We start from the raw sequence: 25,577 nt of genomic DNA, 5'->3' as shown, positions 1-25,577 counted from the left end.
TTACTTTGAACTATGTTACCTGTTTTATCTCCCCTCTTGCACCATAAATTCTTTAATCTTCCTTAGCCCCCACATCTAGGCCTTTACCTATTACTGTCATTTATACTCTAAAATAACTTATCCTTATGCTTTTATTCCATCTGCACTGCCTCCATTCTAAATCAAGCCACCATTTTCCTCCCTGTAATTGTCTCCTGATTCTCTTTATTCTTTTTGTTCTCTAATCCATTCACCACACAGTAATCAGAATTATTTTAAAATCAGATCATATCACTCGGCTGTTTAAAATCTGTCAATGAATTTGACACTTGGAATATAATCTGTTGCACTTGGAATATAATTTACACTCCTTACTATCTACATTATCCTCTTGCACATTTCTCCATCTTCAAGTTGGGCCACTCTTCTTTCTGACTCAGTACATTTTAGCTATACTGGCTTCCTCTTTTTAATCCTTCAGAAATGCCAAAGTCTTTTCCTTGTCAGGAACACATGCTGTTTTCTGCACCAGAAACTGGCCTTGCTGCACAGAGAGGCCTTTTCTGACCACCTTATCTGAAGTAGGACTCCCATACCCCCACCCTCTCAGTCTCTGTCTCAGCATCCTGTTTGTTTCCTTTATCACATTGAGCACAATTTGTAATTATAATTATTTGTTTCTGTCTTCCACACTGGGATATGAGCTCCTTAGTGCAGGAATCAGCACAGTGTCATAGTGTTTGACATGTAGTTAGTTCTCAGGTAATTGTTGATTGACCAAAGTGCAGCACACCATTTTACAGTCTTTATTTGGTGTAGAAATGGAAGACATCAGGGACTGCCCTGGTGGTCCAGTGGCTAATAAGATTCTGCACTGCCAGTACAGGGGGCCCGGGTTTGATCCCTGGTCGGGGAGCTAAGATCCCACATGCCTCGCGGCCAAAAAACCAAAACATAAAACAGAAGCAATATTGTAATAAATTCAATAAAGACTTTAAGAATGGTCCACATCAAAAAAATAAAAACTGTGAAAATTTCAAATGTATAAAAGTAGAGAAAATAGGTTGATCTCCATTTACTTATCTCATTGGGCTTCAAAAGCTATCAACTCATGGGCCCATCCTGTTTCATAGATATATACTCCTACTCATTCTGCCTATTCCATGATATATTACTTCATGTGTACATATTTCAATTGTATATCTAAAAGAAACTTCTAAAAAGCCATAACCACAGAAACCTCCTAACCACTGTGACGTTGTCAGTTATACAGAAAATAACATCAAATATTATATGGGCAGATTTCCCTAAATGTCTCAAATTATTTTCATACTTTGAATTAGGGTCCAAGCAAAGTCCATATATTGCAGTTGGTTGACATGTCACTCATCTCTTTTTTAATCTTGAGTTTTCCTTTGATCTCTTCTGTCTTGCAGTTTAAAGAATTTGGGTTATTTTTTTTTTTTTTTTTAGCTTTCTCTAGACTGGATCATTATGTTCATCCTATATTTCATTAGCAGTTGTAAAATGGTGATACTTACTTGTATCTTTCCTTGTTTGTGTATTAGGTGAAATACTACCCCCATCAACTACTTGTTTGTACAGAGGTTCAGTTTATATAGGAAAAGCAAGATAAATACTAATTCTTTGCCTTTATTTACCAGTTTCAAAAATAACTTGCTTACTTAGCATCCTCCAGTGGTGACCAATGAGAGGGAGAGAGAGAAATATTATGAACTTATAATTAAACATATTGAAATTCAATACATAGCGCTTATTATTTTTGCTCAAATTATTCCATTTTCACCAGTGATTCTATTTAGATTGGCTCTGGAGTCGTTTTGATATACCCTTAGTAGTCTTTGATAGTTTCCTTGCTTTCCAATTTAATGTTCCAGGATCAACTTACACATTTTCTGTTCTAGACCTGTAATTGCCTATTTCTCAGGAGCCTTGTTGGCTCCTTTTGAAGTGAGAATTAGTATTTAGATACCATGGTCTAGATGCTTAGAATGCTCATTGCTGCTGGGTCAGTTCCATAACTTTTTTGCAGTAAGATTATTTTTAGTATTTCATGAAGAGTTTGATTATATTCATACTCCTCACCTACACATCTCATAAAACTTACCCTTTAAAAGCATACAGTTCAGGAGTTTTTAGTATGTTGTGCTAAACCACCACTAATCTGTTTCTGTCTCTACCTAGATTTAAAATTCTGGGCAATTCATGTAAATGAAATTGTACAATATGGTCTTTTGTGCCTGGCTTCTTTCAGTTAGTATTATGTTTTCAGAGTTCATCCGTATTGTATCATGTGTCAGTATTTTAGTCTTTTTTTATTGCTGGATAATATTCCATTGTGTGGATATACCACATTTTATTCTTTCATCATTTGATGGACATTTGGGTTATTTCTGCTTCTTGGCTATTATGAAGAATGCTGCTGTGAACATTAACACATAAGTTTTTGTGTGGATGTGTTTTCAGTTCTCTTGGGTATATACCCAGAAATGGAGTTAATGACTCATATGGTGACTTTTAAAGGAACTGCTAAACTATTTTCTACAGCAGTGCATGAAGGTTTCAAGTTCTCCATATTCTACTACCTTTTTTTTTTTTTTTTTTTTGTGGTATGCGGGCCTCTCACTGTTGTGGCCTCTCCCGTTGCGGAGCACAGGCTCCGGACGCGCAAGCTCAGCGGCCATGGCTCACGGGCCCAGCCGCTCCGCGGCATGTGGGATGTTCCCGGACCGGGGCACGAACCCGCGTCCCCTGCATCGGTAGGCGGACTCTCAACCACTGCGCCACCAGGGAAGCCCAAATCCACTTCTATTTGAGTTATTTAAAATATAGCAGTTTGAGTATGTATATGATACTGTCATTAGACATTTAATTCTAAAACACAAATATCTTTTGCACAACATTAGGACAGTTTAAAAATAAAATTCATCCAGTAGGTGTTTCTTTTTAAAGTGATCTTTAAGAGATTTTTTTCTAGTAAGTTCATACCCTCAGGAATAATTTCTTTGCCTTTGCTCCTTTCCTTTTCAATTAATTCCAACAGGTGGCCTCTTTACATACCCTTGCCACCTCATCTAAAACAGCACTTCTTTGTTAGTCCTTATCCCTAAACCCTACTTTATTTTCTTTGTAGCACTTACCAGCTACCTAATATAAACATATCTATTTATTTGTTTCTAGTGGGGAAGGCAGGCAGTAAAATGTTTGTTTTATTTCATTTTTTAAATTTATTTTTGGCTGTGTTGGGTCTTCATTGCTGTGCGCGGGCTTTCTCTAGTGGAGAAGAGCGGCGCTACTCGTTTGCGGTGCACAGGCTTCTCATCGTGGTGGCTTCTCTTGTTGCGGAGGACAGGCTCTAGGCGTGCAGGCTTCAGTAGTTGCAGCACGTGGGCTCAGTAGTTGTGACGCATGGGCTTAGTTGCTCCGCGGCATGTGGGATCTTCCTGGACTAGGGATCGAACCCGTGTCCCCTGCATTGGCAGGCAGATTCATTCATTCATTCATTTATGCTGCATTGGGTCTTTGTTGCTGTGTGTGGGCCACCTCCAGCTGCGGCGAGCAGGGGCCACCCTGTGCCGCGGTGCGCGGGCTTCTCACTGCAGTGGTCTCTCTTGCCGCGGAGTGCGGGCTCTAGGCACACGGGCCTCAGCAGCTGCAACACACGGGCTCAGTAGCTGTGGTGCAAGGGCCCAACTGCCCCAAGGCACGTGGGAGCTTCCCAGACCAGGGATCGAACCCGTGTCCCCTGCAATGACAGGCGGACTCTCAACGACTGTGCCACCAGGGAAGTCCCAGGCATTAAAATTAAGCTCCATCACTTTTTGGTTACAGTTGTCTCCCCAAGATCTAGAGCAGTGCCTGGGATATAGTAGGTGTTGAATAATTATTTATTGAAATGAATGAATAAATGAGAATTTTATGCTAATCTGTGTTCTTGAGCTAGGTTATATCACAAAGACTTGTTTTAGGTTTGAATAATGGTAAGAATGATGACTCTGACTTGATTTGTTACTAAACCACTTGGTTCTTCCTCATCCTTCTAGCCTCTGAACAATGGAGTACCCCAAACCACCACTTGGTCCTCTTAGTTTCTCCATCTGTACTTGCCCCAGAATTTACTAGCTTTAATGCCATCCACACACTTATGGCTCCCACATTTATGTTACTACAGCTTCCATCTTCTTCATCTCCAGGCTAGTTTGTTCAGCTTTTACTTGGTGTCTTCAACGGGATATCTGATAGGCATCTCAAATATAACGTGTCTAAAACGGAACCTTTGATTCCCTGTTCCCCCTCCTGTACCTCTGCACAGAGTGGGTAATCCATTTTTCTTAATGTTTTCCCTCATCAGTAAATGGGAAATCCTTGCTTCTAGATGCTGAAGCCAGAAAGTGTGACTTCTTTTATTTAATGAATTAGCTCAAATCCTGTGGGGGTAATTTCAAAATATATCCAGAATCCAGCAGTGTCTCACCATTTCCATCACTACTTCTTATGGTGATTATTTCCTTCTGACAGGTCTTCCTTTTTCCTCCTGTGCTCCCTCAGCTCCCCCAACAATCTAGTCTGTTCCCTCCCTATAGCCAGAGCCATCCTTTAAGTCACCTCATGTCACTCCTCTGTTCATAACTGCACAAGACTCCACATGTTCTGGGCCCTGCTACTTCTTTGATGTCCTCTGTTCCCTCACTTTCACTGCTCACAAAGAGTTTACTTTGAATATTGAATCCCAGACTGCCTAAAATATCCTATATGCATGGAAGTTTAGTGAACTAGAAATGCTGGCTTTTCATGAAATGTATCTATTTTTTTTTTTTTAAAAAGCTACTTATTAGAGATGATAGTGTTCTTACTAGCCTGTCTTTGAGTTTCTTGTTAGGTATTCCTCCCCCACTCTTATAGTTGTTTCTGAAAACCAGGTAAAGGTATTAGTGCAGTTTATGTGAATTTTCAGTGAGCATAGGATATTGGGGCAAAAGACAGTTTTTTCATATTTTTTTTTACTAAGCCAGTTTGGTTCCCACAGATGGGGAGATCCATTTTGAATTTACAGATAACCACAAAAACATACTGTAATATTACAAGAATGTTGTTTTTGCATTTGCAGGTCAGTTTTAGTTATTGCTTTATTATTTTCATCTAAGGTTTATAATATTTTTTGTATTGCTATCAACATTAAGAACATGAGCCTTTGCTACTTTTTTGCTCAAATAGTTTATGACCAGGAGGATTTTCACAACGGAGTTAAGGAGTTTGGATTTGACTAGTGGGGATTGGCTGGGTGATATTCAGCTTTTCCTTGGCTGACTCTGGTCAGGTCTTTAGGTCCTTGTATATGCAGTTTCCTTAATTAGGGTATGGCCAAACGGGGCGGGGATGTGTGTGGGAATTGCCAATTTTGTCCTTTTTTTTTTTCTTTTTCAAGATCCAGGCATAAAGGAAAGAAAAGCCTTGCCAAGATACCGAAGAAAGGACGGGGATCTCTCCTCCTAATCTGGGCCTCCTGTCATGGTAAGTACAGAGAAATAACAAGAAAATTGAACTTGAACTCTGTCCTGACAGGTAAGTGAATACTAGTAAGTTCAGTTACCCATTTTTGTTACTGTGAGAAATCATTTCACTTTTTCTTTCCCAGAACTCTCTTGTCTATTTTCTTTTATTGTTTACGTAGTAGTAGTAATTTTAGAATATTCTAGTGTCTTAGAGCAGTTTTGCTTCTGTTAACTTTAATCCTGTGAGTTAGATATTGTCTCTTTTCAGTCAGATAGTAAATTGAGTCAAGACTAAAACCCATGTTTCTTGGACTACAGGGTTCTTATTCCTTTTCTAGGAAGGAAGGTATCGTGAAAAGCTTTTCTCTCTCTCTCTCTCTCTGTGTGTGTGTGTGTGTGTGTGTGTGTGTGTGTGTAGGAGAATTATATGGTCATACATATATACTTTATGAATTTACCTTTCTGGATAGAAGCAATTCCCAGTCTTCCCTGTCCTGTCTCTTTAAGGCATTATTTTTATCCCAGAGAAGATGAAGTAGCTCTGCACACTCCCTACCTACGTCTTTGACTAAAATGAGTGTATTTCAGTGACTTGTGAGCCGTTTAGGACCCAGTTCAGGCAGAGATGATGAAGCAATGAGCCAACCACATTTCTATGAATCCTGAGAACGCGTAAACCGTGCTCCAAGGCTTAAAAAAGAAATGGTCCTCTGTAATATTGTCCCGCTTCTATCTTGGTGATGTTTTCTAAAACCAAACTCTGCCTCATGCTGGTGCACAAAGAAGGAATTGAAAAGGCCATGTTAATTTCAAGCTTCATTAGGAACATGGGTGGAAAATGCTTTTCAAAATTAAAAACAAACTAAAACAAAACAGAAAAACTAGTTGTATAGAAGTGTCATATTAAAACGACGACAAAGGTAACTGCTCTCATCTTAAATCTTTGCCAGTTTTTTCTTAGTTTATGCGCATAACAACTTTCTAATGTATCCTATACCCAAACACTGATGAGCTTTTCTTTAGACTATATTTTATTTTATTGGTTTTCACGAGTTTTTTTTTTTTTTTTGCGGTACGCGGGCCTCTCACTGTTGTGGCCTCTCCCGTTGAAGAGCGCAGGCTCCGGACGCGCAGGCTCAGCGGCCATGGCTCACGGGCCCAGCCGCTCCGCGGCACGTGGGATCTTCCCAGGCCGGGGCACGAACCCGTGTCCCCTGCATTGGCAGGCGGACTCTCAACCACTGCGCCACCAGGGAAGCCCTCACGAGTTTTTAATGAATTGAAAAAGTGTTTGCCTAATATTTTATGTATGCCAATGCTAATGAATAGCAAATGATGGGCTTATGAAAGCAGCTCTGTTCTGTACTGAGGGGTTGTCCTTTATTGTGTACCACATAGCTGCAACGGTGTGGTCCTCATTCTGGTGCTGCTGGGGTCTCTGGTGCCCTGCAGACAGTCTTCCTGGTACGCTCTGGAGATACGTCTGTGTGCAGTATTTGGGGAGCAGGATGACTGTGGGTCTTTTTAAAAAAATCTATCATAAAGTAGCATTATAACAAGTTTTTACAAGTACTTATTTATAACTCTTCCACGAAAACCCATGGTTGTGTTCCTTTCTAACTAGTTTATGTCCATATGTATATTTTATGTAGTTGGAATTAAAACAATTATTTTGCTTATTTCACTAAATGAATTAAACATTTTCCCTTGTTGACTCACTCATTGGATTCCTAATGATTTTTTACTAGCTACATATCATTTTGCAAGTTGTTGAATCATTGATTTAAGTAATATTAATTAATATTTTCTTGTTTTAGAATTTTGTTTCTGTGTCCTTAATCCTTATTTTTTGTATAGAGAATTCAGAAGTACTGTTTTTTCTTTCTTTTTTTAGTGTATACTTCTATACTAATTTGAGTAGCATCCTCATACTTTTAAAAGTTCTTAAATGAGATTGAGGTTTTTTGGGGGAGGTTAAGCATTAGGAAGATGTTTTCATGTTTCATTATGGAAAATCTCAAGCCTGTACAAATCAAGAATAGTATGATGAACCCTCATATATGCATCAACCAGCTGCAATAATTGTTTCCTCTGACTCCCTCACCCATACCTCTTTGGATTATTTTGAAACAGATCACAAACATTATATCAAGGGAAATTTATTTTTGATGGCCTTTAATACCAGTCTTAAGAATGATGAATTGACGGACTGACAGCCACTTTAACTTTTACATTTGTCAAAACATTTATCAGGGCTTCCCTGGTGGCGCAGTGGTTGAGAGTCCGCCTGCCGATTCAGGGGACATGGGTTCGTGCCCCGGTCTGGGAAGGTCCCACATGCCGTGGAGCGGCTGGGCCCGTGAGCCATGGCCGCTGGGCCTGCGCATCCGGAGCCTGTGCTCCGCAACGGGGGAGGCCACAGCAGTGAGAGCCCCGCGTACCGGAAAAAAACAAAAAACAAAAAAAAACATTTATCAAATGTTCCTACAGATATTTCACTCTTAAGTATAGTTTTTTTTTTTATCCTGGAAGGCTGTATATAAATTCATTTTATAGGCGTTTCCACTGGTCAGCCTCTACTCGCCATGTTCTTTAAATATTTATCTCTAATGTTGACTTCTGAGGTGTAGACTTAAGTCTCTTACCTGCATAGTTTAGTGAATAACAGAAATTAACCTGGAACTGTGGTGACTGATCCCTTTTCATGATTTTATAGGGGACCCCATATGGCACTGGTGGAGATAAGTACCACCAGATTCCACAATGCCTGGTGTTCCTCAGCAGTAGCAGGAAATTGACCATGTGGAATACATTCTCCTACTAATAAACTACTGCTTATAACTAGCCTAGGAGAAATTTGTTTTCAAGCCTCTTTTAAGGCTAACACTTGACAGACCTTTCTCTTTCTTTTTTTTTTTTTTTTTTTTAGTACATTTATTTATTTATGGCTGTGTTGGGTCTTCGTTGCTGCGCACGGGCTTTCTCTAGTTGCGGTGAGCGGGGGCTACTCTTCATTGTGGTGTGCGGGCTTCTCATTGTGGTGGCTTCTCGTTGCAGAGCATGGGCTCTAGGTGCACGGGCTTCAGTAGTTGTGGCACACGGGCTTAGTTGCTCTGCGGCATGTGGGATCTTCCCGGACCAGGGTTTGAACCCGTGTCCCCTGCATTGGCAGGTGGATTCTTAACCACTCTGCCACCAGGGAAGTCCCCAGACTTTTTCTTCTTGCCTTTTGTCTCCTTCCAGCTCTTCCTCCATCAGCCATCTCAAGTTTGTCCTCCCTTTTACATATGAAACTCAGAAACTGTAATAAATTAGGCAGTTGATTCAGCTTATGTTTAGCCAAGTAATGTTTTTAACATTCTTCTTGGAAAGTCTGTGAATAGTTTATCCTAATCCTTGGGGATTAAATGCATTTTTATGTATTGTGTTGGCCATAAAGTTCATTCGAATTTTTCTGTAAGATCTTGTGGAAAAGTCCGAACGAACTGTTTGGCCAACCCAATGTAAGGGGGAAAATTGGTCCAGAAGCCGTACAGGTAACGTGAACTGAGACAGTCTTATAAAAAAAGCATTTATTTTATTTGACTGTGAAATATTATTTCTTTATGCTCATCTTGTTTGCCCAGTTCTCTTATGCTGAAAAGCATTTGTTCCATTTTCAGTTTTTGGTAACTGCTTTGGTTATCTGGGTTAGCCCCCAAGTAAATGTGCCAGCAAGAATGAATTGATAAATGGCTTCTCTAGTTTTGTTTGTTTTTTTTTTAAGCCTGCTATATTATTTCAGTTCTATGCTATTTAGAGGTCAGTAAAAATCTAGTCCGGGAATCACTTAAAGAAATAGTGATCTGTCAGATGATCTTGAAGAGAATAAAAGTTTAGGCCTTATATATTTAGGTGAGTTTAAAAAGTTAATGTGATGCTGAGAAAGCATGTTTACAGTGTACTTTTATGTAATAATTTTTAAAAGCCCCCCCCATATTTCATAGCTTTTCCTGCCTATCCCCTATTGGTTTATGAGAAAAACTTCCTAAATTCAAGTTTTCTCATATCTTTTCTCTTTAGTGCTGAGTGTAAATACTCAGTGTTCTTTAAGTCAAGAACTACCTCTTAAGAATGGAAATAGAATTGGTTAAAAGAAAAAAAGAAAAGAAAAAAAACAATTATAGAAAAATTGAGTTCCTTTCAAATATGACTATGTCCCTTTTTCCTTCACCCAATCATTGACCTCAGAGGAAATGAGTGGAAAGGAATAAAATGGAACAGATTGACACAAAACTCTTCATACAACAAGTTATTTTGGTGTTTATAGAAGTGGAGTCATTCTTCATACACCCTAGGTAATTATATTTCTTGAGGCTCCAAGCCATGTCATATCAACCTTACTAAAACACACCAACTTCATTAAACTTTTATTTATTTATTGCTATAAATAACTGAATAGATTTTTATACTTTTGCTTTTGAAATTATTTGATTATCAGCTACGATTTCTTGCCAGTCATGGTGAATACTTAGCAGTGTCACTTCCCTAGGACTGCTAAGTATATGACAAGTTTTATATTTTTTGGTAGCATTTTATGAACCATTTATAAAGTTGTTACAGTTTTATTTTTAGAATTTGAAGCCACTAATTTCTTTATACATTTTAAGTATCAAACTTTTTAAAAGTTTGTGCCTCAAGATAAAACCTGTGCCTCAAGATAACATGGCCCCTTAGAGGGGTTGGAATGGGCCCAGTCAGCTAGAGTAGCAAAGATACAGTTTTATGGGTAGTAGCTGAGTGAGTGAGTGTTGTTCAAGTCTCTGTATGGTTGTTCGTTTCATTACTAGGAGACTGGTTTTATAGAAAGCCTGACTTCAGATTAAACAGCTTTAATTGGTACAGTCAGTGGTACCATGTCCATGGATTCCCCGATTAATTGGGGAAAATTACAGAAAGTTCCAAAAAGCAACACCTGAATGTGCTGTGCACCAGCAACTATTTGCATAGCATTTACTTTATATTAGGTTTTATAAGTAATCTAGAGGTGATTTAAAGTATACTGGAGGATGAGCATAGGTTATATGCAAATACTGTATACCTTTTTTATATAAGGGATTTGAGTATCCATGGGAGGGCTGTGTGTCCTGGAACCTATCCCACTCAGATACTGAAGGACGAATGTGTTTAGTAGTGGATTATAGTAGAGCAGCAATTCTCAAAGTCTTTGGTCTGAGGACCTCTTTTTACATTCTTGACTTATTGAGGGCCCCAAAGAGCTTTTGTTTATGTAGGGTGTGTCTGTCTGTATTTACTATATTAGAAGTTAAAGCTGGCCTTCCCTGGTGGCGCAGTGGTTAAGAATGCGCCTGCCAATGCAGGGGACACAGGTTCGAGCCCTGGCCCAGGAAGATCCCACATGTCACGGAGCAACTAAGCCTGTGCTCCGCAACTACTGAGCCTGTGCTCTAGAGCCCGTGAGCCACAACTATTGAGCCCACGTGCCACAACTGCTGAAGCCTGCGCACCTAGAGCCCGTGCTCTGCAACAAGAGAAGCCACCATAGTGAGAAGCCCGCACACCGCAATGAAGAGTAGCCCCCGCTCGCCGCAACTAGAGAAAGCCTGTGCGCATCAACGAAGACCCAACACAGCCAAAAATTAAAAAAAACAAATAAATAAATTTATTTTTTTAAAAAAGTTAGGCTGAGAAATCTTTAAAATGTTCATTAATTCATTTAAAATAACAACCAATTAAATGTTACCATAACATTTTTTATGAAAATTAACTTTTTCCTCATCTGACAATAATTAATGTAAAAGAGTAGCGTTGATTTTTACAGTTTTTTTAAAATGTTTGGCTTAATAGATGATAGCTGGATTTTCATACCTACTTCTACATCCAATTTGTTACAGTATGTTTTTTTGAAATAAAGTAAATCCAGCCTCACAGAGATTCATAGTTAGAAAAAGGAAGAGTATTTTAATAGTTTTTCCAGGTAGTTGTGTGTATTCTTCTATTACACTACATCAAAACTTGACAAGTATCAGTTCTTTTTTATAAATTTATTTATTTATTTATTTTTGGCTGCATTGGGTCTTTGCCGTGCACGGGCTTTCTCTAGTTGTGGTGAGCGGGGGCTGCTCTTCATTGTGGTGCATGGGCTTCTCATCGCGGTGGCTTCTCTTGTTTGCGGAGCACCGGCTCTAGGCATGCGGGCTTCAGTAGCTGTGGCTTGCCGGCTCTAGAGCGCAGGTTCAGTAGTTGTGGCCCATGGGCTTAGTTGCTCCGCGGCATGTGGGATCTTCCCGGACTAGGGCTTGAACCCGTGTCCCCTGCATTGGCAGGCGGATTCTTAACCACTGCACCACCAGGGAAGCCCCGACAAGTATCAGTTCTTTGAAGGTTAGTTGCAGTGTGGAATCTGAAGCCATATCAGTGAACTTTTTGTATTATGTTAAAATCATAGGTCTGTCTTGCACTTTAATCTTTTATCCATGCATAATTTTGTAACATCGGGAATAAGTCATTTTGAAAATAATGAGGAATGAGAAAATAATGAGTAATGCAGATCTTCCTAATGTAGACATATTTCGTGATAAAATTTCTTTAAAAAATCACCCTTGGGGACTTCCCTGGTGGAGCAGTGGTTAAAAATCCGCCTGCCAACATGCCGCGGAGCAGTTAAGCCTGTGTGTCACAACTGCTGAGCCTGTGCTCTAGAGCCCGTGAACCACAACTGCTGAGCCCGGGTGCCACGACTACTGAAGCCCATGTGCCTAGAGCCCGTGCTCCACAACAGGAGAAGCCACCACAAAGAGAAGCCCACGTACCACAACAAAGGGTAGCCCCCACTCTCCGCAACTAGAGAGAAAGCCCGCATGCAGCAACGCAGACAAAAACAAACAAAAAACCTTGAGTATTGTTTGTTTATAGATAGGATTTTTCTTTCTTTGAGATTAAAAAATTGCTAGAAGTGTGATAAGTAGCATGTGTGGAAATGTCCACTAACTAGTGGTTGTAATTCTTACTGGTGCTGTCAGTTTAACATGATATGGTGTTGCTCATATAAAATTTGCTGTGTAAACAGATTCCATCATAATTTACAGTCAGACTTTCCAGCAGATTGCTTTTTCCCCCTGGTCTTCCTATACCATAAAAATTCATAATGTAAAAGACTACTTTTTTTTTTTTTTTTTTTTGCGGTACGCGGGCCTCTCACTGTTGTGGCCTCTCCCGTTGCGGAGCACAGGCTCTGGATGCGCAGGCTCAGGGGCCATGGCTCACGGGCCCAGCCGCTCTGCGGCATGGGGGATCTTCCCGGACCGCGGCACGAACCCGCGTCCCCTGCATTGGCAGGTGGACTCTCAACCACTGCGCCACCAGGGAAACCCAAGACTACTTTTTAATATAAATTATAATTAGTTCAATTCATGTGCCATTTAGATTATAATTTATTGCTTCTTTGAAATTGCCTTAATAGAAATAAATCTAATTTGTAATATAAAGCAGATTATGCTAGGGGTAGTGGTTCACACATGTTTTCAGTTTGAGAATTCACTTCTTAAGTTTACATTAAAAAGAAAAAAACTTTCTGTTATGGAAAGTTCACATATAACCAAAGTAGACACAGTGGTATAGTGAACTCTCACTTAAAAGTTGCATGAATTATCCCTCATGGACAGTTCTGTTTCATTTGTGCCCCATTCCCTTCCCTCTCCAGTTATTTTGAAGCAAATTCCAGACGTGAGTCACATCATTTCATTTCTATATAATGCAGAATGTATCTTTCAAAAATAAGAATTAAAGGTTATAACTTGAGGAAAAAGCCACTGTATCTTGGTTTCTCTTAAAAGTAATATACTAACAACTTATTAGTGTTTAATAGAAATGTTCTTAACTTCTTTGACTTTTTTTTTTTTGGCATTGGTGTGTTCTCTGTCTAAAGGCGCCTAATGTATTAGATGGAACACTTTTGGGGTTGAATATTTTTTCATTGAGCTTTCTGCCAGTTCACCTTGGTCACTGGACTCTCACTGTTATTATGCTCCTAGACATGGCAGAAAAACCCAGTATGGATGAGTAGGAGCTTTGAAATTATTTAAACATTTGGGTTTTTCAGGATGAAGAGACTCGGCACAGCCTTGAGTGCATCCAGGCCAATCAGATCTTTCCCAGGAAGCAGCTGATCCGGGAGGATGAGAATCTTCAGGTAATTTCAGGCCACTTTTGATTGTGAAATAAGTATTAAGCATCATAGTAACAATGTAGCAGAGCTAATGGATTGAAGTAATGTACTATATATAGGAAAATATGTATTAGAAAAATATATTTTTTCCTCCACCATACACATAATAGAAATGTAAGCTGGAAAACATCTCTCCTTTTAGAAAGACTTTTTTTCCTGAGAATTCAGTGAGATGATCATCTCTGTGTCATTCCTTCTGTAGTCTAGAATATGAATAACTAGGTTTTATGAATCTTGAATCTTGTGGATATAAACCCATCCTCTTTAGGTCCCTTACCCATTTATGTACTGTTTTTGAGTGACAGTGTTTATCGACCCGTGTTTGAACACTTTGCTTTACTGCTTCAAAACTCTGAAGGGTTTCTTCTTCCATTTTGAAGGTTCCTTTCCTTGAACTTCATGGAGAAAGCACAGAGTATGTGGGCCGTGCTGAGGATGCCATCATTGCCCTTTCTAATTACAGACTTCACATCAAGTTCAAGGAGTCTCTGGTTAATGTAAGTGTTTCTCAACTGTTCTCCCACTAAAGTAGATGGAGAAAGGAAGTATTCAATAAAAAAACTGGTTAATGTTCTCAAAGAGAGGAGTGTTATATGGAGTTTGGTTTGAAAACCTTGTGTGCTCTGCTTTTCTCTCACTTAATTTTAGCACTCAGGGACACTAGGTTAGCAAGCAACTCTTGTGCTTGATTTAAAATGATACATGTAGTTGTCAGCTAAGGTGTCCATTGTCTAGTAACACTGCATGATTTGCAGTAGGTAATACTGTGCCATTAAGCTTTGTAAGGGTGCAAAGGCTGTGTAGGCTTTTATTCCTCCATTTTTAGTAGTTGCTGACTGCCTCAGTTGAGAGAATTTCCTGGACCTTAATGTCAAATGTTGAGTTGTACTTAGAGCTCAGTGCAGACTTCTGTTATAGGTTGAAGTTATTCTAATGGCTCCTTAGTGGTATAAGTATAGATGTCAAGTACAATGTGTATTTGCATAATGGACTATATATTGCTGAAGAGAAGGAAGGCTTTCAATTTTCGAGTGCATTTACCCTTTTCAATTATGAGGGTATTCTCAGTGAACTGGTTCTTCCAGCACACTTGCCATCGTTAATAAGTTTTCAGTAAACGTGACTTTCACCACAAAAATGTGAAGATTCATGTATTTCAACCAAATGAATGCCTTCTTCCTTCCTCACTGGACCGTATTGTGGCTTTTTGCACTTTGGTTCTAGCACAAAGAAGTGTATTATGACATCTTGTAAAAGCTCAGGACTGTACGTTCATTCAGATTGTGTGTTTTGGGGTTCATTTTGGGATTCTTAGAAAAAGTTTGCTCAGCCGTCCAGAAACCCAATTCCTTCATCATATTTTTCCCTTGTCAAGACTCAAATGGCTGACATTTTCTTTGTGGCTGGCATTTATTATTTTAGTATTTATTATTATTCTTTGTAGTTAAGCATTTACATCCAGGAATCATTGTGGCCTGAATTCCTTCTGGTTTCTAGATTTGGGCTATGATCATATCTGTTATGTTAGTGTTCTGCTTATCAGCTAAAAATACACACAGGATTCATCAAGGAAAGAGGCATGTTGTGCTTTCTTACCATATAGCACTGTATTCAGAAGGGCCCATTTGGCCGTGATAGGAGGGGACAGGATTGAATCTCCTATAACATGCCAGCAACCAGACGTTTCCTACCAGCTACTGTGGAAATAATGACAGTAATAATTAGTAGAATTGCCCAATTTAATTTTGTGTTTAAACTGTGTTTGTCTAGAATTGATGAAATTGTAATTAAATTGCATGGGGAGATAATTTAGTTTCATATTGCATTTTTCCATACAGTCCTCTGTCTCTCAGCTTTTTGGTTTATGGCGAAGTATTTCAGAGACTATTTTTAGATCTGTTTGGGAATATGGTCTGTTGGAGAGAAAGCATGGATTTGATCATGTCATTCACCAGCCTGAAGCCCTTCAGTGTTTCTTAACTACTTCTAAGATGAAATTACTTAGCATGGTATGATCCTTGGTCCCTGACAGCTTTTCTGTATCCCTCTTTTTCCCCTTCTTCCCTTTGTATTGGTAAAACCACCCTCCTTGGAATCTCACACATACTTTATACACCTCTGAGTTCTCTCTTCTCCTACCCAGGGAACTTCTCTTCATCTGTCAAAACCCAGTTCAGGTGATAAATTCTTCTGTGAAGCCTTTCTCAATCCCAGTTCCCTCCCTGACAGTTTATTACCCTCTCTTCTGGCTTTTTCTGTATCTTGAACATACATTTACAACATTTACCAGATATGCTGTAATTTTTTGTTTATTCATCTTTGTATCTTCAGAATCGAGCGTGTTTACTGGTGCCATGGTATTCAGTAAATACTAAAGTGAATTGAAGTTAATAGGGGTTTGAAATTGATATTAGACTATTTTTAAACACCCTTTGGGTTTAAAGTTCATTTTAAAACATACTTCTATGTAAATACGCCTGTGGCATCTTGTCTCTTAACAGTAGCTGTATGAGTAGGTTGTTTACTGGAATTGTTGGTCCCCCATTGTGATTGAGATACAGTGCTTAAGAAAACTTACCCCTGTTCTTACTTTTGACCCATTTCTTCACCTAAAAGTGCTTTCCATTTAGCATTATAACCCTCTAAGGCATAGAGCCTGCATGTCACGTTTTAAAAAGCCCAAGATAATGGTTTTGCACAGAAAAATTGTTGTGCAAAAGTATTTTGGCGTTGCAGTGACTTTAAACATTTCAGGTTAAGAGCGACTAGGAGTTCTTCATACAAGTACGTTAATCACATCGCAGTTAGTGCTAAGGTTCCTAAAACCTGTGGTTACTCCAGGAAACAATGGCTCCTCCTACACTAGGTCCTCCCTCAGCAGATGAGTATTTCAGTAAAATCTGTGAGATTAAGAGACCCCCCCCCTTTAAAAGTTATTATATCTAAATCAAACATAAATCAACCATCACCCAGATGTGCCAGTATATATTGTAGCATGCTCCAGTTTGCATCATTTTGTATGCTTTTAAATCAACACACATCATTTTGTATGCTTTTGAATCAACACATTTAGCACTTTAGAAAATGACTTACTGTCAAGCTTTAAATAGCTACCTGATAATCATATATTCTCTGTTAATTTTACAGCAGTGCTGAGATACATCATTACTTTAATGCACACACATTCACTGGATATCAAGTTTCCAGTTTCTAGGGTAAAGAACCTCTAGTACAGTTCAGTTGTAGCATTTAAGGTATGAATTGTTCCTATTCTGTGCTTTTCCCAAACTATATTTTTACATATGTACAGGTATTTGCTCAACTAATTTATAAACAAGTAAGTGTTCAAGTGGAGTTCATGAAATTTTTAAACAATTGTTGTTGTGTAATTCAATAGACCGCCTCTCAATCTGCTGCTTCTGCAATCCCAGTAAGTAGCATGAGGATTCTAGGCAGTTGTTGCACCTGTGCTTGGAACAAACTGGTTTTGAGTGTCAGATGCTCACTTTGCAAATCAGCAAAGTGTGTCATCTCTGCATGAGTCCCTTCCCTCATATTAGACAAAGTTCTAGTGGTTTCCTATATGAGGACAATTTGTAGGGTGGGGATAAAGCCACACAGTTTAAACATAAGTGGGTGGAATTGTGACCTTCAAAAAATGTAAGCTGAATTTCAACCAGAAATAATTTGTAAAGTCAACATGAGTATTTAAAAGGACATTAAAACTCCATTTCCAGACTGCTCTGTTAATGCTTCTTAGGAACAAGCTGGAAGTATACTTGGAAACACTTTCCTTAGCATTTTCCTAGATTCTTTCCATTGCCTAACTATTGTACATCAAAAATCTTCATTCCCCAAGCATCAAAAGGAGGTTATTGTTAACAGTGCACTTTGGCCTTAGCATTCGTAATCAGAACAGCTTCTGAAACCAGTGCTGGAAGAATATCTTGTAAATACCACAGGTGAGCAATAAAGAGTTTGGGTCTTTAACCTGTGACAGTCTTCTTCCTCTGACTGGTTTTTAAATCATAAGAGTTAGAGCCCAGATATTCCAGTGTGTTACAGATTTTAGGTTAGACTCATTACATTATTTTTTACTCTGCTATTGCCAGTTTTACTTCACATGTGTATGCAAGATTAGTACTTCTCATTCATGCTATAAAAAGGGCATTTGTTTTTAAAAGGTATACATTATCCCACTTTTAAATTCTGGTGCTTAAAAAATAATTCACACATACACACACCCACCCACCCAGAATGAATTATGGTAAATATAGTAGAATATGATGATATAAAATTCCCTCTGGAATGAGACACCACTGTGGGTCTTTTATACTTGTGCATGTCTATTAAATTTTTAAACTGCTGCTCTTCTGCTTTTTTGGATTGATGCTCTTATGAGTTTTGGTGTACATGATATAACTTTTGACCTTTTGAGGAATTGATTAACAGCACTGAATGTGTTTGATGTATTTTGAGCCTGAGTTTGGTGGGTTTTATAAGAGGAAAAGCACTGTAATGGGAGATAGAATTGCCTGGCAGGTAGACGGCAGAGAAAGGAGCAAAAAGAAAATGAGTTGCTACAAAACACTGAATCAGTGGGTAGGAAAGGATTTGAATGTGACTTTAGATTTCTTCGAATTGCCCCTAAGGAATCTTGGTTTACACTCTGTTTTCCTCTTGAAGATCCCTGGTGAAGAGGCTACTACTTAATTGTGAAAGAAAAACTAAAGTAGAGCTCACACAGAAGGGACGGGCATCTTAGAGGAAGAAAGAAAGGAGTACCATATGTAATGGAAGGACCCTGAGCTAGAGGACAGCCATGGATTCTGGTCCTGACTTGCCACTAGCTTTAGTGTAGTGGCTTAACCTTCCTGGGCTGCAAAATGGTCTGGCTCTTGTGTCTGTAATTCTTTGTTATGGGGTTGAATATTGGGTATGTCTAGTTACAGAAATAGTAAGAGATTCTCCTAATATGTGATGAAAGTTGAGAAACCTAAATCAGTGGACTTGCCTTTAAAAAAGTAGAGAACCTTATTATGGTTTGGTTGGATGTATGAAGAGGAAAAGAAGCCTATCTCTGGCTTTTTAGAAGAGGAGGCAGTCTGGGGGCAGGGGTGCATTGAAGAGTAACATTGAGGTGAAAGGGGAAGAAAAAAGGGAGATACTCATTTGATATAAAATCAGGTATTTCTCTTTTAGGTCCTTGTTCTTGCTGCATATTAAACTTCCTTGCATGTGACAATCTGCATGATTATTAAAATCTGTTTTCTGTGTCTATGACTTGAGTACACATGGTTGTTTCTGGTGACTTGCTAGTATCTGTATACTAGCAACCAACATTTTTATCCTTATTCCTTAAATTTGCAGTGTTAAAATACATGAAAATTTGTATATTGAAAGCATTTAGGTAGCAGATGTTTTGCATGCTCTGAGGTGTTGCATATTTGTATTTTGGAAGTCTGGACATAGGCTCTTGGGCTCTAGTCCAATAGTAGGGATGTAAAACTTACCTGTTCTTTGTAGCAAAATAGCACAGACTGGTCCACTCCCTTCAGCAGCTGCTAATAGCGTTAGTTGGTTTTCAAGTTTTCTAGCTATAAGGAAAGGCGATAGAAGGGGATCTGGGATGCGGGTGAGTGCTGAGAGAGCACGTGGATTTGTAAAGCTCACTGTCACTACCCCAGACTCTTCCCATTCCCTGTCCCTGGGACTTCCTAAGTTGTGACCATCCGAGGTTGAGAAAGCAAAGGCTTGTGTCATGTAGGAAGGTTGGAAGGTTGTCCAAGAAAGTCAGGAAGCATGCAAAATTTTGGCTGGTAAAATTTTAGAAAATTGAGATAAGAACTCAGGCCTCTTAATTGCCAGTCTGGCAGCTCTTTTTTGTTTGTTTGCTTGTTTGTTTTGTGGGGGGGGGCGGCGAGGGAGAAGGGGGTTGTAGGTTTAAAAACAAAGAAACCCAACGTGAGTCTGTTATAGGATACCCAGAGGACTGGCTTGAGAACAAATCAGTGTCCTCTTCTGATCTCTTAATCTCCTATTACTTCTTCACAATTTATCCCCACTGATACTTTGTTGGTTTTTTTTCCTTCTTAGATGTACAGGTCTTGAAAGAATTTTTAGCTGCATCAACTCCAGTTTCTTACAGCACCTTGGGGTTAAGGACTTAAACAAAAACAGAGGGCCAAAGCTCCTTTTTTTTCTCAGAACACAGGCAAGAATTCTTAGTCTTTCTCTTACTTCTGGTCCTATTATAAGTGCAAGGGAATTTTGTTGATTAATCAAGAAGGCTCTAGTCCTGAGGTAGAACTCCCAGCCATTACCTGAGTAGTATTATTTTGCTTTCTTCCCCTTTTTAATCCCTTCCCCAGTTTGTTTGTTTGTTTGTCTAAGATGTCCGGAATTGGTCTTCTTTTTGATCTCCACATCCTTGTTCTGAGAGTTCTCAGCTGACTGGCAACTGCATGGTGGGGCAGCGTTTGCCAGAAGCCTGTTTCTCAAACTGGTTCAGCTAACAGGAGGGCCACCCTGTGCAGGCAGCACTCTCTTGTTTCTGTCTGTTGGAAGAGACTGCCTCCTTCTCATGCAAAACATGAATTGTTGGAATGCTTCTTGCAACTCGCAGAGCCACATTTTGGTTGGGCTTGATACAGTGTAAAAAGACCCTTTTCCAATGAGTGAGGGTATCTACTATTATTTTTACCAGGCTCTCTTTAGAAGTTTTGGAAATTGCTTTTTGAAGCCAGGGGTTGAATCAGGTTAAGATGAGGGACAGGGAGGATTCTAACAACCATGTAAGGATTTGTCACCCTGTTCAGATGCTTTCCCTCCTGTCTGCCTGCCTTCTTTGATCCCTCTCCACTGTCATACTTATCCTGTGTTCAGTATTCTGCTGACCAGATTGGCAGGGAAAGAACCATCCCAGCTTACTCATACCTTGAGCCCCACTTGGCAAACAGGGCTCCTCAGCGTATCTTTTTTTTTTGGCTGCGTTGCTGCATGTGGGCTTTCTTTTCTCAAGTCGTGGAGAGCGGGGGCTACTCTTTGTTGCAGTGCATGAGCTTCTCATTGCAGTGACTTCTCTTGTTGCAGAGCACGGGCTCTAGGTGCACGGGCTTCAGTAGTTGTGGCACGCTGGTTCAGTAGTTGTGGCTCATGGGCTCTAGAGTGCAGGCTCAGTAGTTGTGGTGCATGGGCTTAGTTGCTCTGTGGCATGTGGGATCTTCCTGGACCAGGGCTTGAACCTGTGTCCCCTGCATTGGCAGGCGGATTCTTAACCACTGTGCCACCAGGGAATTCCCCTCAGCTTGTGTTTTGAAGCAAATTAGACCTAGCTAATTAGGCCACTGTGAGACCTGCTCCCTTCTCCTCGATACCTAGTCTACTGAGCAGAGAGCCTGACCCGCAGCTCTGTCTACTCTCTTGTCTTTTTTGTGCAACCTGCAGGCAGTTAAGACCTCCAGTCTTTTTCAAGATTCTCCTTTGCTGACACAAAGCCACAAGCCCACCTTGTCATTTGGGGCAAGTGACAAGTGTAGTCCCACTAGCCTCTTGATCTGCAGCTCTTTTCTGTCAACAAGACAGGATAACTTCTGGTTCTCTTTAGCTTCTGTGTCATCACAAATCACAGCTAGCTCTAACCTTGTATAGTAGTACTTTGAGAGATGAGTTTGAAAGTTTGTTGCCAGAAAGATGGCATATTTCCCTGTTCTTCCAGATGTGGTGCCTCCTCTTTATTTGTTACCTCTGTGCTATGACATGACTTGAGGGCACTGATTAGAGATTGAGAAAGGGAAACCCTAAATCACCCAGGAAATCACTTGAGTGCTATTGATTTAGATGAATATGCAGTTCTGTGCTTCTTTCTCCTGCAGAGCTTTCTAATCACTCTTGTTGGACACACTGAAGAACTGCAGGGTCAATACCTTTTTGACTAAGGGAACTTCATCTTTTTTTAATTGCAGGTTCCATTACAGCTTATAGAAAGTGTTGAATGCCGAGATATATTTCAGCTTCATTTGACTTGCAAAGACTGCAAAGTTATCAGGTATGTGACGAGTTTATGCTATTGTTTAGTGTGGAAAATACTTCTTAAAGGATGGATTCATGATTTGATAACAGAAAACAGCTTTTAAGGGTCAGCCTAGTTAGGAGTATTTTCGGAGTAGTTAGTCCGTGAAATATTTTATCTTTAGCCTACTTTGCTATTGGAAAGGTGTTTTTTATTTTTTATTTGGACATGATTTTAAATTTACAAAACAGGTGCAAACATAAAAATAGTAAAGAGCACTAGTATTGTTAACATTTTACCCTATTTGCTTTATCGTTTGCAGGGGGCGTGTGTGTGTGTGTGTGTGTGTGTGCGTGCGCGCATGCGCTAGTATGTGAAATTCTTGTTCTGAACTATTTGAAAGTAAGTTACATAATCATGGCTCTTTGCCCTGAAATACTTAAGCGTGCTTTCTTAAGAATAGGGGTATTTTCTTACATAACCCACAATATCATTGTCAACTTCACAATTTTACACTCATAATACTTTATCCAACCTACTCTCCATGTTCCAGTTTTGTCAGTTGACCTAATAATGCCCTTTATAGCATTCCCCCTACCTCGTTCAGAACAGGATCCAGTCAAGGTCACATATTACATTTAGCTGCCGTGATTCTATAGCTTTCTTTAATCTGAAATGTTTTCTACCACCTTTATCTTTATCTTTTATGACATTAACATTTTGAAGAAAAAATCTTTTATTGTAATAGAAAGTTTCTTATTTTGTGTCCGGTGTTTCCTTGTGATTAAATTGAGGTTGTGCGTTCTCAGCTGAAATACTGTATGTATGAGGTTGTGTCCTTTTCAGGAGATTGTATTACAGCTGGAGGCAAACAGTGTCCATCTGTCCCTTGCTGGTGATGTTAGTTGTGATCACTCTCGTCAAGGAGTCACCTGCTTTCTGTGTAATTGCTATGTTTTCTCCCTTGCAACTAATCAACAGTCTGGAAGGCACTTTAAGACACTAGAAATGTCCTGCTTCTCATCACATTTCTCCAGTGTTAGCTGTATCTGATCTAATCTTTACTGTAATGGTTGAAAAGTGATGCCTAAAATGCATTTTAAATTTAGTAGCTCTATCAGTTTTTAATTCCCCAAGTTTTTGCTTTATTTCTTTGACCTATTCTGGAGTGCCAGTAAACATTGTGTGTGGACATATTGATGAGCCACACTGATTGGGACAAGGGAGAGGTTTAAGTGACCTCCTTGGTTTTTTTTTTTGTTTGTTTTTAAATTTTTGTTGGAGTATAGTTGATTCCTCCTTGGTTTTAAGATAAATATTTAAGTTGCTTTTTAGCCATTGAGATTTGGCTTGCTTTTGATAGATACTGGTTATAACTCACAGTTTTAAAAGGTTGCTTATTAATTACTCAATTTTAGGTACTGCATTTGAAAAGATAAAGTATTTTTTACACTAATTATTTTAACTTCCTAGTTATATATACTGAAAATTGCACTTGATAATAGAATTGTTTTGTTCTCTACATGGTAACATCTGAAAGTTTCAGTGTAATGTATCTTATTTTCGATCTAAAGTTGCTGATTTATTCTAATTGCTAAATAGATAAATTTTGAAATTATTCCCTAATTGTCTAAAAGTACTGTGAACTGTTTTTGAGCTTGCTGTAATATGTCATAACAAAACAAAAAGAACTTCTTTAAACATATTCTTTGAGAAGGGCAACCATAAAGCTTTGGTGGAAGAAGTGGAATAAAACCCCATTCCTAGAAGAGAATGACTGCCATTTTACTTTAATAATTGTCTATCTCAGAAGAGATTTTATTAGTCTAAAAAAATAGGTTTTCCACATGTCCAGCTTTCTTCTTCTTGACATTTTGCACCATTGGCTAAAATTTGTTGGACATGTTTTGTTATTATAAATCATAAACATTAGACCACCTCTAATGCTTTTTTGACTGTAGTTATCATTTCACTGTGAGTAGGCACTCTTGAAATGGTGGCTACCCTTAGGTTTCATTGTCAGCTGTCTTCTGATTACATTTGTAATTGGCTTTACAAAGGTGTCAGTTCTCAACCTTTGAGCAGTGTCAAGAGTGGCTGAAGAGACTGAACAATGCAATCCGACCACCAGCTAAAATAGAAGATCTCTTCTCATTTGCATACCACGCTTGGTGCATGGAGGTCTACGCCAGTGAAAAAGAGCAACATGGAGACCTGTGCAGGCCAGGTAGGCCTTTCTAAAATGTGCAGATGGTGGCTTTATTGAATTACTGCTTGAGATATCTGTAACATGAAATGGGACTCCTAAGCATTAGTGTATTTAATCTTTGTACTTGTCATGGAGCATGTAGCATTTGCCCATCATTCTTCTAAGCTCAACGGAAGATGTTTCCTACCTTTCAGGGGGAAGGAAAGAACACTAGACTTGGCATCACAATTTACTGGGCCTGACTAAAAACACTTAGGGTATGGGTGTTAGGGAAGCCCAGTGGAAGGGAGCCACGAGCGTTATATGCGTGTTTGCAAAGACTTCACGTTAGAAGTGGCTTTTGAGTAGGCTTTGAAGGTTGAATAAGAGTTCATTGATAAGAGACTGGGGAAAAGAACTTTATACAGAGCAAGTAGCATGAACAAAGGTACAGAAGTGTGAGGTTAGGCCATAGAATAATGGATTACAAAATGACTTTTTGCTGTCTTTGAATTTCAAGTCATAGATTACCTTTTGTCACCCCTTTCATCTCACAGATGATGAAACAGAGGTCCAGAGAGGCCAGGTGACTTTTCTCAGGACAAATAAAGAAGTTGGGCCTATACTGGAACCTATACTTCCTGACTCCTCATGAAATCTTTGTCACACTCACTGTCTTTGTCACACTCACTGTCTTTGTCCCTCAAAAATGGCATTGACCAAGTTCATGCTGTTTCTCTGTGTGTAGTTTTCTATAAATTGTATGTTGCCATAAATAGAACTTTGCTGGTCCAGCACCGAATCTTTAATGTGTCCAGCTTGGAAGCAACGTCTTGAATTCCTAAGCAGTGAAACGTTGTGAGCTTCCTTCCAATAAAGTTTACTCTAGAGACTTTTTCCTTTAAACCTCAATTTTCAGTCCTGAACCTTCAGTATTAACAATTCTGCCCTGGGTTGTTTTAAACATTGGAGGCTAATCTAGCAATACTTGGATCCCTTTGTTTCCTGGCTCATTCACTGGTTAAAGCTTTTGGTTCATATATTTAATTAAATTATAGCAAACACAAACATATTTTTAAAGATGCTTTAATATGTACTTTTGTTTGACCCTCATGACCTTGTCAAGCAGGCAGGATAGGCTGGTGTTTCTGTTTTGGGAGCCAAAGAAACGGAGTCTCAGAGGTAAAGCCTGTTGCCAAGTCCCACTGCTAGGCAGTGACAGAGCCAGGACTTGAACCCAGTTCTCAGCTATTGGGAGCTGACTGTATGGGGTGCTGTGGATACAGAGACGAAAAAGAGGCACCTGCCCTTGTGGAGCCTCAGGGAAAGCCCCAGGAATCCAAGCTTCCCACAAACCTGGTCAGCCAGTAGAACCCAAAGTCATTCACAAGAATCACCCACACCAGCCTTGGAAGGTGACGAGAATGTGCCTTAGCTGTCTCTCACTTCACTCCCTTATCCATTGCATCTTTCTTTTTCCTTCTTTATATGAGATGCCATTGTATTTTAATTTTTTTTGTTTATGGCTCTTTTCAAGTTTTTTTAGTTTTTAAAAAAGTAACGTTTACATGCAGTGAAATGCACAAATCTTACATGTATATTTGCTACGTTTTTAGCCATTATATCTTATTTATTAGATTTTTAATCTCTACCATTTCC

The 25,577-nt window shown here is 39.3% G+C and overlaps 1 protein-coding gene across 1 annotated transcript in view; it reads left to right on the top strand.

Moving 5' to 3' along the window:
* The window catches only part of MTMR3 (myotubularin related protein 3), a 114,189-nt gene that overhangs the window by 78,637 nt on the left and 9,975 nt on the right, over nucleotides 1-25,577 (top strand). The window contains exons 3-9 of the mRNA XM_055080676.1: nucleotides 5,426-5,511; nucleotides 13,594-13,683; nucleotides 14,100-14,216; nucleotides 17,117-17,149; nucleotides 21,684-21,766; nucleotides 23,791-23,957; nucleotides 24,476-24,570. Of these exons, the coding sequence (XP_054936651.1) occupies nucleotides 5,509-5,511; nucleotides 13,594-13,683; nucleotides 14,100-14,216; nucleotides 17,117-17,149; nucleotides 21,684-21,766; nucleotides 23,791-23,957; nucleotides 24,476-24,570 (588 nt within the window). The 5' untranslated portion in view covers nucleotides 5,426-5,508. The remainder of the gene's footprint in view (nucleotides 1-5,425; nucleotides 5,512-13,593; nucleotides 13,684-14,099; nucleotides 14,217-17,116; nucleotides 17,150-21,683; nucleotides 21,767-23,790; nucleotides 23,958-24,475; nucleotides 24,571-25,577) is intronic.

The sequence above is a fragment of the Physeter macrocephalus genome, chromosome 19, assembly GCF_002837175.3.
Source record: "Physeter macrocephalus isolate SW-GA chromosome 19, ASM283717v5, whole genome shotgun sequence".
Taxonomy (NCBI): Eukaryota; Metazoa; Chordata; class Mammalia; order Artiodactyla; family Physeteridae; genus Physeter; species Physeter macrocephalus.
The sequence above is the reverse complement of the archived record's forward strand: the minus strand, read 5'-3'. Positions and strand labels throughout refer to the sequence as shown.